The sequence below is a fragment of the Mustela erminea genome, chromosome 1, assembly GCF_009829155.1.
Source record: "Mustela erminea isolate mMusErm1 chromosome 1, mMusErm1.Pri, whole genome shotgun sequence".
In the NCBI taxonomy this organism is placed as follows: Eukaryota; Metazoa; Chordata; class Mammalia; order Carnivora; family Mustelidae; genus Mustela; species Mustela erminea.
This window is the reverse complement of record NC_045614.1, coordinates 165,504,503-165,517,980: the sequence shown is the minus strand read 5'-3', so window position 1 is coordinate 165,517,980 and position 13,478 is coordinate 165,504,503. Positions and strand designations below refer to the sequence as shown.

Here is a 13,478-nt window from a genome sequence, read left to right as displayed (position 1 = left end):
GCAAAGGAAACAGTCAACAAAACAAAAAGGCAGTCCATAGAATGGGAGAAGATATTTGCAAATGACACTACAGATAAAGGGCTGATATCCAAGATCTATAAAGAACTTCTCAAACTCAGTATTCAAATAACAAATAAATCATAAAATGGGCAGAAGACATGAACAGACACCAAAGAAGACGAACAATGAGAAAAGAGAATCAAAGAAGACATACAGAGATGGCTAATAGAGACATGGAAAAATGTTCATCATCATTAACCATCCTGGGAATTAAAATCAAAACCACATTGAGATCCCACCTTATACCAATTAGAATGGCAAAGATTAACAAGACAGGAAAAAAACAAATGTTGGAAAGGATGTTGGAGAAAGGGCAACTCTCTTAATACTGTTTGTAGGAATACAAATTGATAATAGCCACTTCGGGAAACAGTGTGGAAGTTCCTCAAACATTTAAAAATAGAGCTACCCTATAACCCAGCAATTGCACTACTGGGTATTTACCCCAAAGATACCGATGTAACAAAAGAAGGGCCACGTGCACCGCAGTGTTCATAGCTGCAGCAGGATCCACAATAGCCAAACTGTGGAAAGAGTTGAGATGCTCAGCAGATGAATGAATAAAGAAGTTGTGGTCTGTGTGTACAATGGAATATTACTCAGCCATCAGGAGGCATGAATACCCAACTTTTGCATCCACATGGATGGAACTGGAGGAAATTACGCTAAGTGAAATAAGTCAAGCAGAGAAAGTCAATTATCATATGGTTTCACATACTTGTGGAACATAAGGAATAGCATGGAGGACATTAGGTAAGGGAAAGGAAGGGAAAAATGAAGGGGGTGGAAATCAGGAGGGTATAAGCCATGAGAGACTATGGACTCCAGGAACCGAACTGAGGTTTTAGAGTAGAGGGGTGTGGAGGGATGGGTTAGCCTGGTGACGGGTATTAAAGAGGGAATTGTTGCATAGAGCCCTGGGTGTTATATGCAAACAATGAAGCATGGAACAGTACATCAATGTAGTACTTAACTACATACTAATTACTTACATACTAATGATGTACTGTATGGTGACTAACAATTAAAAAACAAATAACATGGTGCTTAGCTGTTTGAATCTAGGGGAGTCCTCCTAGGGCCTTTAGAGGACAGTGTAAGTGTTTCCTCAACATGGAATCTTTTGTTTTTCTAGTAGTCCTTGTCACATGACATTATGCTGATTTGAATAATCCCAAATTAAATGTATGATTTCCAAGAAGAGAAAGTTGTGTAGAATTTAATTTATTACAGGTCTTGGTAAAGAGAAAGCAAAGCATGCTATATGCATATTTTTAATGTTTCTAGGTAACATTGTGTGAGTATGAATTAAATCAAAGGATGATGGTTACTTTTTGGTCTGTGTTTTACTGTCTGTACAGCAAACTTCTTGCAAAATCACATTGATACATAACAACTAATCACATTGATAAATGTCATGTAAGCATGTTCCTATTTTACTTTAAAATTTAAACCAACACATTTTTATTTCTATTAGAAACCAACACCCAGTCTTCCTGATCTCTAGAATGACCGCAGTAAAATTTAGCTACCCATAGAACCAAACTAAAATTTTTACTTCCTACTAAATTCATTTGCCCCTGATTTTAATTTTAAATAGATTTGTGTGTATTTTAAAAAACACAGTTGTTCTTAAACTTCACATTTAATTAAAGATGGAATTTTAAAAACAACAACAAAGAGGCTTACTTCATTACAACAACCATTCATCACAGCAGAGTTCCTGTGTATTCCATATATGGCATCTTTCTGTGGGGCTACTTTCCAACATGAAGCTGTTTCCTGACCACCTGATCTTTGGGTGATCTGTGTTCCCCTCTAATAACCTCTTCTTTCTCTTTCTTTCTTCCTTTCCTTTTCTTTCCTTTCTGTTCTTTCCTTTCCTCTCCTTCTTTCTTAACAACTTCAGATTCTTTTTTCAATTTTTTAAAAAAAATTTTGAGTGTATGTAAGATGTGATCAGAATGGCTTTGTGAGGGGCACCTGGTGGCTCAGTGGGTTAGGCTGCCACCTTCGGCTCAGGTCATGATCCCAGGGTCCTGGGATTGAGTCTCTCTGCTCAGCAGGGAGCCTGCTTCCCTCGCTCTCTCTCTGCCTGCCTCTCTGTCTACTTGTGATTTCTCTGTCAAATAAATAAATAAAAATCTTAAAAAAAAAAAAAAAAAAGAGAGAATGGCTTTGTGAGTTAAGACAGATCTTGTCCAAACATATACCTAAGGTCCTATTTTTAAATAAAAAAGAGAAAACCCCTCTGTGTCTTCAGGCAACAGTATTCCTGATTCTCACTTTGAGAGATTCCTAAAAATAAAAATGCATTTATGTATGATCTATATGCGCAAGGACAGTCAATGAGTTAGGTTAGGCACTGCCATATATGTTATTTCAGTGCAGATCTGAAATTTAATTTGCTTAATACAACCTTAAGGAATATAGGTTTCTTTCTCTAATACTTGTTTAATCATAAACCCTGGGTTGTAGATTTACCGCTTTGCTGTTTTTATTTTCTCTCTTTGTTTCTGTTGATTATTGAAGGAATGAAAACAAAGGCCTTCGATAATATGAAAAGGATTCACTTCAAATGAAAAAGTATTTTGGGGAAGCACCTGACTATACCCCTGAGATTGAAAATATCAAAAACACATCACTGTCTAATTTAAATTTGTTTTTGAAAGTTTTAAAGATTATTTGAACAAAGCCCCCAAGATTTTGGAAGACTCCTTTTATAAATTTTTTTTTTTTAAATAAAGTTTCTCATATAGCCTGGTACTTTTTATCAGCCCTCATTTTACATGGTAGAAATAACAATTTGAGAAAAGCAAACTCAAACTTCTTAGACATCAAGCACAAGTACTCTTTTGTTTAAAAAGAAAAAAATCCATTGAAACCACTCTCCCCCAAATTCAGTAAAGCAAGAAGCATCACATTAGGAGATAATTCGTATTATAAATAGCTGTGGTATTGAAGAAAGTGTTATTTGAAATGGTGAGACAATAGGCTCACCAAAGTATGAGTACTTAAGCACATATATGCAAGATTGCTATAATGAAGAGTTTTGAAAGTTTTCTATAACAAGTTCTATATGGTTCTATTGTATTTTGAGTCTTTGTTAGCATTCCTTTTTGACTCTGTGTGGATATATGTACTTTATGCTTGTAAATCGATGATTTATTTGTTTTTGACTTTCAGATCCTACTCAAATGGGAGGCCTGAGCATGCTGCTTTTAGCTGGAGAACATGCTCTTGGAACACCGGAGGTAAGCTGGTCCTCATTCCTGCCCACTCTGCTCACACTAAGGCTTGAAAACACAGACATTTGCATTTTCATGCTCTTAGTTCTGTAGTTTTACTGTTTACAGCTCATAAGCAAACTTTATCTTTCTTTTTGTTTGTTTTGGTCGAGATCTGTATGTGCTTTGTAGTGTGCCTTGAGTAGAGCAGAAGTGGTGGAAATAAACCCAAGAGGACGCAAATTAAGAGATCAGGTGCAGATTTTTGTGGTTTTGTGAACCTCAGAGAGAGAAATGGAATGTACTGATAATTAGCATTTGCCACAATTGTGTCATAGGTCTGTAGGTTGGGTCCTCTGATTCATTCCCTCTATTCATAATGTATCCTGCTTTTGTGACGTTCTCTTACAGACTTTTGCTAGTGAAAACATGAGAGTTTAACTGTCAAGTCTTTCTGGTACCTGAATAAATCCAAACTCTTGTTTTTGAAACATGGCATTCCAAGATTGTTTTATTCTTTAAAATGGAAAATGAAAATGACCCAGGCCCTTATGACGTTGGTTTTATGAGATCTCTTCTTCTTTGTGGTTATTGGGCTGCTTTTACAAAACATTTTTGGCATGGTTTGATGGGCAGGTCATAGCAGCTAACCATGCATATTTTGCATTTGTGGAATTTCTCTCTTTTCCAGACCTATTTAACAGAGCCAGACAAATTAACCTGAGGTCATGCTATTTTACCATGCTCAGGTACTTGAGAATGAGACTTTTGAGTCCCAACCAGAGCCACTGTTTATGGCCAAATAGCAGTCAGCTCAATTCTACTTTTTTTTGAAGTTATGAACATGCCCTACAGAGTACAGTTGACTCTTAATTTAAATAGGGATTTTCACGATACTGTGTAAGATATTTCTATCACAGAGGCTTTTAATTATCTGTAGTTCACATTTGGGATCCATAGTAGTTGACCATATATTTAACATAATTATTGTGATTCCATTTGATTCGGTGTAGCAAAAGAATGTGTGTAAACTGGTATACTGGGAGTTGTTTACATTGTACTAATCTTTAGCCAAGAATAATAAACATGTCACTTTGTACCTTTGCATACTTACTATTCAGCATGTTTTTACTTCCTAACACAATAGAATTCTCGGAAACCATTTCGCTTTCTAACACATGGCTGCCTGATAGCAATCTCACTTAGGTATAGAGTATCACAAGCATGTTGCAAAAGGTGAATGTTGGAATAATAATGCACACTTGACCTTTTCAACACAGCGTGACTCATGATTTCTAAGAATGTACTGTGTTGTGAGAGTCAGCATCATCTTTTCTAACAGATTATACTATAATGTGTTTTCTTCCCAGCTTCTGTTACACATGCAAATTAAATAAATAAATATTTGTAAAACTTAGAGAGAAAAAAATGTTAGTCAAAGAAAAAACTGCCCCCTGCCCTACAACCCCTGCCTTTGCTTAAAGTCTACTTCTGGGCTCTCTTCAGGGAGAAGATTTCCCTTTTAAGAACAGCAGGTTTTTTACACAAGTAATTTAAACAGTGGTCAACTTTTTATTTCTGAGGAAGGGGGACTATTTTGAGAATTCTGGAGCAAAAGTAGTTTATAAAGGTAAATTAAAGAAGTGCATCATATAGGAAAAGGGAATCTTTGCTAATGAAGAAGTTGCCAGCCATTTGGTCTTGAAGAACCACTTCTAAGAATATAGCTCCTTCTTGCTTCCTACTTCTCATCTCAGAGGTATATTTAGGTCACTGATCTTGAGATACTGAAACAATAAAGCAGTGAGTGTTGTACAAAATTAACCTGTGTCTAAATATGGTACATTTTGAGAGCTCATATTGTAGATATCATCAGTAGACTTCATTTAGCATCTGTTTTCCCTGCAAAATCTTCTCATTCCAAATATGTAAACATGGTTGTAGAATGGTAGGGGCCCAGATACATAGGCAGATGATGAACAATAAATATGTACTTAGAGTTTCCTAAGAAAATTATCAGGGTAATGAGATAAGGAGAAAATGTTACAGAAGTTTCATACTGCTGACATTTGGAACAATTACTGTGATATGTGTTTATGCTATTAGGTAGGACCAGTCAAATAAAGTGACATTTTACAAAAATTGGGCCACGTAGAAAGTCTAATCATAACGGCTTTTTTAAATGCCATTGCAGAATTCTTACTCTGAAATACTATTCTTAAAGGGAGGAGATTTTCCTTTGTTCATTAACCTCAAACCTAACTACATAGAAAAAAATCCTCAGAAGTCTGTATTTTTAAATGTAGAAATTTTAATATAGGTAATAGTTGTTTAAAAAAAAATTCTAGAAGGCATGTAGGCTTGCTGTAAATAAGAACTTATCAGATTAATATATCTGAATATATTCTAATATCTAATGTAATAAAATTCCAGATTGAAAGCTTGTTTGGCCTGTAATTGTTCCTGGATCTCCCTAACATGCTCTTAAGAGTTTTTAGAGAGAAATCGTAGGTTCTTGAGCTATCAATGGGGAAGTAATGACAAAGAAAATGTTTGAGTTGTCTTTCCTGAATCTTCTGATCAATTCTGATTTTGCCATAATAAGTGTGTGGCATTATTAGGTGTATATTTGTACATACTGCTATTGTTGAGGCAGGCTTAGTTTTCAGTTGTGCTATCTTTTTCTCTGATTAATAAAAAGGCTAAAATTTGTATTTACAGTTTGGTTCTTTTGTTTTTCACATAAATGATTAGTCGTGTGTTTCCTTTATTTCCAGGGTACGTTGAAATGCATTAAGATTTTTAAAAACTGCTTGTCATTCACTTATGGATGAGGAAGCAAAATAGATGAACTAGCAGGACAGACGTAAAGGAGTGACCCTCCTCCCCACCACAGGCTCAACATGCCACACTAAGCTGGCCTCTGTTGAAACTTGGTGAAATGTAAGCGTGGAAGTCTCCCTAACAAATACCTCTTAATAGTGAGGGAAACAGAAACAATGTTACCAATGAACATCAGATTTTTGCAAAGATAGTTAAATCAGAAGCCAAATGGAAGTTGTTTAATCAATAAAATACAGTATACAGATCAGCTGAGAATAGGCCTGCAGAGGGCTACAGAGGACGTGAGAGGCAATCTGTTCAGCATTCCTGTCAGACTCTGGGAAGAGCAAAAGAGAAAGCCGTTATATAAAGAGAGGTAGGCCCTTACATTTCATATCAGAGAGTTATTATCTAAAGATGAAAAGGCAGTGAATGAAGTTTATAATATCCGATCTCGGGTTTGTAGAAGTGCTCTCCAATACTAAAAATAGTCTATACTATTATATGTGTTACTTTAATAAAAATGCAAAGCTTAATAAAATTTAAGGAATAAAGGCCAGGAGTGCTGCGTTTCAAGGAGTGTGTAGGGACTGAAGTCCACACGTAATACAGAGAACAGCATGGATCCGTATTGGAAAGGACCACACTCCATATCCTGCCTGAGTCAGGGCCAGAAAGTCCTGAGTAGGACAGAAGGAAGGGTGGTTTGGGGACTAAAAGAAAATGTAGTAAGTTAGGGAGAGTAATCCTAGCTGCTGAGAAGGTTTGAGGCATCAGTATCTATTTAGTTGTGATGGAAGGCAAACTTTCAAATGTGTGGGAAGTATATTGGAGATTAAGTCTGTGATTTTACAATGCCTAGTTCTTTTGTTGGAACCAAAAAATAAGACAGTAGAGTCCTTCATCCTGTAAAATGGAGGTAATAATAATACCCACTTGGGGGGGGGGGGTGCCTGGGTGGCTCAGTGGGTTAAAGCCTCTGCCTTCTGCTCAAGTCCTGATCCCAGGGTCCTGGGATCGAGCCCCGCATTGGGCTCTCTGCTCAACAGGAAGTCTGCTTCCCTTCCTCTCTCTCTCTCTTTGCCTGCCTCTCTGCCTACTTGTGATCTCTGTCTGTCAAATAAATAAAATCTTAAAAAATAATAATAATAATACCCACTTGCCTCTAACTCCCAAGACACCTGTGAAGATTCATTAAGTAAAACCTGTAAGGCAGTTTCACCTCTCCTGAAGAGCATTCTTGCAGGTACCTGGTGTTATTAACCTATGTTATTCTAGGCATTTCATACATAACTTAAAAGCTTAAATTCTACAAGGCATCAGTCCTACAGGATTTCGTGTGCGTTACTGGCATGGCACCATGTGCACACGCACACATGCACACACACACACATGCAGGGCTCCTTGTCCATCGATAACTGGTAGGAAATTGCAGTTATAATTTATTCTCAATCACGAGGTGCTTGAGAAGGAGACAACTTTTTAATACATGGTGTAAATTACTGGGTAGGAAGTATGACTTAAGCAGAGTAGCTGAGTTAGCATAAAAAGTTAGTGGAGAAGATGCTAGCAAATGATGGTAACACTTCCATTATCAAGGGACTAGACAGTTTGTATGTAAGGAGTGAACAGTGTAGTAACTGTGTGCCATCTTTTCACACATTCAGTCACATGGCAAGTATTTACCTAATGCTTACTATGTGCCAGTCCCATCAGAGAACAAATCCAGACATGAATCTGGGCCGTCATGGAGCTCATGGGGTAATGAGGTACAGGGTTTTATATACAGCAAATTCTTCACATACTTCTGACTTCAAAGGAGATTTCACTGATTTTGTTGATCACCATCTGCCTGTTCAAAAGTAAAACAGTTCATATGTCCAAATTTCCATATGATTGAAACTTGAAAATTAAATACTAAAAATTAAATATATTTTGTTTCATGTTCATAACATCCATCTCTCACTTCGTCCAGGGAGCCCTTCCTAATTAGTTGAGCCAAATTTGATTCCTCTTGTTCCTGATCGTTGCTTTTACTGTCAGTGTTATGCATTGTAGCTCTTGATTATGTTTAGTTTTGTTCTTTATTATAAACTCTGTAATAAAAGTCTTTAAATTTTTTTTCTCATTGTATACAAGGTGTAAGTCTTGATTCATCCAGAAGATGTTAAGCAACCTGAGGTCAGGAACATTAAATTTAACTGCAGGGCTCCTTACTTGCTTGTGGAGTAGTCACTAAACTATCATTTATTGAGTACTTCCTTCATTCCTGGTATCATTCTGAAATGCATTACCGAAGAGTAACTCGATCTCCACAACAACTCTGAGTTAAGTCTTCCTGCTTCACAAGTAAACATTAAGCCATTAAGTGAGGAAGTGGAAGCAGAGAAGGGCGAAATAACTTTCTCAAAGTTATTTTGAAGTGCAGAACTGGGATTTGAACCCCGGAGGACTGGGTTCAGTCCCCATGCGGTATCCGGGGCCTTTATGGTTCATCCTCCACCCAGCCGATCCCAAATCTGGTTTCTTTTCCTTTCTTCCGTGGCACACCATGCTGGAGCTTTATAGGGTCGTTTCGTGAATGCTTTCTGGATCAGACACTGTGCTAAGCACTTCCATGGATTATTTCATTTCATCCTCCAGCAAGCCCTTTGAGGTTGGTGTATTATTATTTATTATTATCCCCCTTTTATAAAGGGGGATAATCTGTCTAGGCTAAAGAGATTGCATAGCCTCTCCAAGATCATAGTGTGATAAAGTCCTAGTGTCAGGATTTACCTAGTCAGTCAGGTTTCCAGGCAACAGTAGGTTATAAGCAATTAAGGTTTTGTGGAGTCAAAAGTCTCAGATGGATTTTTGACTGTCGTTGGCTCTCCCAACCCTCATGTTGTTCAAGGATCCATTGTATTTGTTAAATGAATGAAATATTATGTCCATGTTTTACACACTGAGTTTTAAGTTTAAAACAAACATTCTGATAAAATTAAAATTCACATGTCTATATTATAATTTTTGACATAAGTGAACCAGAGGAAATTATTTTTCCACTGGTTGGTACATTTGAGCCTGTTTGATATGTGCCTTCTTAGGCTATTACTAATTTGTCTATTCCACTGTGCTTAAATGCACTTGAATTCTCTATCCCTGCCCACCCCCCCCCCCCAAACTCTTACCCTGTCCCATCAAAGCTTTCATTTCCTTCTCACGTTTTTTTTTTAACTTCTAAACCTATCTCATGAGGAAATACCCTAGATTTACATTTTCTATTACTTGCTTTCTGGGTGAAATCACTGCCCACTTTGACAACTGCTGGCTAGCCCCGCCTCGTTCACGTATCAGCAGCCTGGGGCTCCGGGCTCAGGGAATCCAGTCCTTTTGCCCAGCTTGACTGACAGGCATCTGTCCTTGCTGAGTGTCCAGGCCATGGTGCTCCAGACAGTGCTGAACTTGCATGGGCTCTTCAGTCTCTCCGAGATGGTTGGAGGGGGTGGCAGGGAAGGTGGGCCGCACAAGAGCTGGGACACAGAAAGAGGAGGGTGGAGAACTAGGGGACAGACGAGAAGTGGGTGGTTGCTGCTGTGCTGTGTGGCTGAGAGCTTGTTCTGTACGCCGTTGCGTTCTGTCTCCGCATTGCCTCCTGAAGAAGGCAGAGTGCCGGTGTTAGCTACTTTGTCACATGAGGAACCGGAAGCAGGAGCGTGTTGTGATTTGTCTCAGCTACCGTGGCAGGTACTTGTAGACGCGGCCAGGAGCCCCTTCTGGACTCCTACTAGTGCTCTACTGCGTGGCTTAGAATGATGGGAGAACTTCACTCAGGCGCAGGAGGTGTCACCCCGGTAGCCCTGGGGTCCTGAGTCGAACCCCGGACTTCTGTTCCTTTCAGCCGGAGGCCGTGTACTCTCCTGGTTTGGGAGCATGCGATTCTGTGCGGGGTTATTTGGTGATGCTCCCCAGGGTAGCTCAGTACTCTGCCTAGTGGTGGCTAGGTCCTGGTGTCAGCTAGCCAAGTGCTGTGCTTCCACACTCCGATTCTCTCTGACCTAATTTAAGTTTAATTAAGGGTGCCTTTATTTTAATCCTTAAAAACATTTTGAAGGACTAACCTGGATGTAATATGCTTACATTTAATTCACCTGTGTTTAAGCACAAGTCCATTTCAGAGCTTCATTTAACATCTCCTATTAAATGCAAATTAAATGATCACTCAGGTACTCTGTTAGAGAAGAATACTTGGCAAAAGCTGCCAATTGTAGGAAAGGCTGGGGGAGGCTGAACGAGAGTGAGAATCAGTTCACTGGCCCTGGGCATCATGAGGGATCTTTACCCTTGAACTCTGAAACAGAATCCTCTTCTCCCTAACTCTCTCCTCCCACCTAAGACAACTGCCCTGTGCATGCGTACCTTCCCTTCCCCCATCCTGAAACCCTTTCAGTGAAAGGCTTTCACTGACCTTAGAAATCCTGGCCCTGTCCAGACCCTTTCCCTCAGCCCTGACGTCCTTCCAGGCAATTACTGGGGCCTGGCAAATACCATCTCTGATTTAATTGGGGCCCCACATCTCAGTTGGTTTATTTTTTTAACCTTCTAATTGGTCTCCTGCCTCCAGTCACTTCTTAGCCAAGGTCATCCTGCACTCCACTGACAGAATTATCTAACTACCTATCTCTCATCATGCTGCTCCACTGAGTGAAAACCTTGGCTGGCTCCCCATTGCCTTCAGCCTAATTTTCAAACTTTGTAACAGAGAATTCAGATTTCTCTCAGTTTGATTCATCTCCCACTACACTCCAGGCTTCTACTCTTCGTCCGCACTGAGAAAGTTATTGTTTCTCAGCACACAGGGCACCTGCTTCCATACATTTCCTCCTGCTGCTACCACATCATTTGCACAATTCTGGTGTCTTCTCCTAGGCATATCTTAGATGTTACTGTCTTAATAACTTATGCTTATTCCAGAAGGAGTGAAGGCTACCGTACTCTGTCCTCAGAGGCCTTACCCTGCCACTGTGTTCTGCCACCGTGCACTTATAACTGTGTAGCTGTCCCCAACACTTGGATTATAAGCCACTTAAGGGCCAGACACTTTGCCTTAGTTATCATTTCATTCCCCAGCACATAATGCATACAGGTGGAATGTAAGCTTCTTAAAAGCAGTATGCAGTTTTGTGACTGGCACATAGTGGGTTTTTATTGAGTATTTGTTGAAGGAGTTGAGTATCAACAAATGTTTGAAATAGCAAGGGCAGAACTGTATGGTTCAAATGAAACCAATGCACTTAACCCTTTTTGTTGACTGTGTTTATCCAAATCCAACTGTGTGGGGCTGCAGTCTTCACCTTGTGAGGGAGGAAAAGGCTGGTGCTAATACCTATCTTTCCAAAGCACTTCTCCTGCATCTCACTAGTGTTATCTTGTTTTATATCAGGAGGTGGGATCACATTTCTGTATCTTCTGTTTGCATGATGTCAAGTGTACTTGTGGGAAAAGATACTACTTTGTTGTAATCTTAATTAGGCTAATAATAACTCTTTCTTGGTTATTGAGAATTATGGCTAAATCAAAGGGAAGTTTGGATTTAAGGGACATTAACAAAATTTTGCTTTTAAGAATCCCCTTAGCTGTTTCTTACTTGGGCAGATAGCTACACCTAGTGGCTTTATGGATTATTTCAGAGACTCTAGGAAAAGCTTTTGGGGTTTTTTCCCTCCCTTTATTTAACCTCTGCTTATTTGGTGTCTTTTCTTTCCTCTTAATTAATGAAGCAGTATCTTTGACTCATATATTCTCTTATATTTAGAAAGTACGCTGGCCCCAGCATAGGAATGGAGATTGAGGAATTGATATTTATCCATAAAATGCAAATCCCCATATAATAAGTAATTTGGAGTACCATTAATACAAATAGCAAGGTGATAAGGTCTGGGACCCTCTGACTAGTACTTAAATAGGAGCCTTGTGTGCAAAATACTCTCTTACTTTTATGTGGATATAATCCCAGATTTCTTTAACAAATGTGTATATTTATCAGTATATGCACAAATATACACCTCTGCCTTGGATGCCTTATTTGTCAAGCACACAAGAATGAATTTCTACATACATACATTTTCTGTGTCATTGAGCCATATTTACATTTTGAGATTTCTGATGGAAATATGCCTAGCATGTATCACATGCATTTCTGCCTTTTAATAAAGCCTGTATTTTATAATTATCCTTATCTTGACAACTTAGAACCATAGTTATAAATATTAATTACTTGAGTCAACTGAAGCCTTCAGTAGAAACTTTGAGACTCTTTGCTCTACTTTAATTTCTTTTAGATAGACCACAGTGCTTTACAAAACATTTGTGTCTGTTTACAGTTTTTTCTGTCCTCTCCCTGCCTTTGCTGCTGGCATTGGGTTTTTTGTTGTTGTTTGTTTCTTGTTTTTGTTTTTGCCACGCTCTTCCTATTATCCCCACTCAAGGCCCCTTATCATTTTGGCTTCAATTTCTGCTGTGGACTAGAGGTAACCACACATCTAGTAGGGTCCCAGTTCTCTTGGCTCCTGAATTTGTGCTGTTTACACCAAATATATATGCTAAATTCACAGTGCCTTAAACTTATGGGTAAAGTTAAAGGTTACTGGATTTTGAGAGACATCTTTGAGGTTCATAGCTTAGTGATTCTGTTCTGCTATTTTAACCATTGGTCAGTCTTTGTTGTGTGATTCCTGGCCAGGTCATTGAGATTTCTTTGTTTCCACACACAAACAGAACCAAGGCAGTTAACAGATACTCACTGTACATCTGCTGTGTATCTGGTATGTGGTGAGCACAAACATGCATATGTAGACTTCCTTGATTTCATAGCCCAATTAATATAATGTGTGGAGGATTACAGTTGCCTTGATAATTACTTACGTTTGAATTCTCTATTCAGATAGAAAGTTGTATTGATGACCATCCATTTTAATGATTTGCAGAGGGTCTCATTTAACTTTAAAATTTTGTGACTTGTATAATTATAGCCAAATAATCTATAAACAGCACTTGAAGAGAGAGTTGACTTTTCTTCTTATAGTTCATATGAACTCTAAGCCATAGGGTAACTTATCTTCTCATAACTGGTAACTTCATCATGTGTGGTGAAATAGCTATCTGAAGTAAGAATTTATATAATATAGACTTTATGCAGGTTAGCTATCCTAAATATATTTGATTCCAACTATCTTTTGTAGATTGTCACATGTGCAATCTATATTACTAAGTTTTAAGACCCTTCATAATTTTAATTTAATCCTAGGCTTTATTTTTTAAAAAATTATTGATTATTTACCAAGATATCTGGAGCTACATATAAATGATTTCTTTATAAACCAAGAT

General features: G+C 38.3%; 1 protein-coding gene across 11 annotated transcripts in view; it reads left to right on the top strand.

Moving 5' to 3' along the window:
- BBX (BBX high mobility group box domain containing) overlaps positions 1-13,478 on the top strand; it is a 274,540-nt gene that overhangs the window by 197,557 nt on the left and 63,505 nt on the right. For all 11 annotated transcript variants that reach the window (XM_032350051.1, XM_032350053.1, XM_032350046.1 and 8 more), the window contains one exon: positions 3,247-3,314. In XM_032350051.1, coding sequence (XP_032205942.1) covers positions 3,247-3,314 — 68 coding nt within the window. The remainder of the gene's footprint in view (positions 1-3,246; positions 3,315-13,478) is intronic.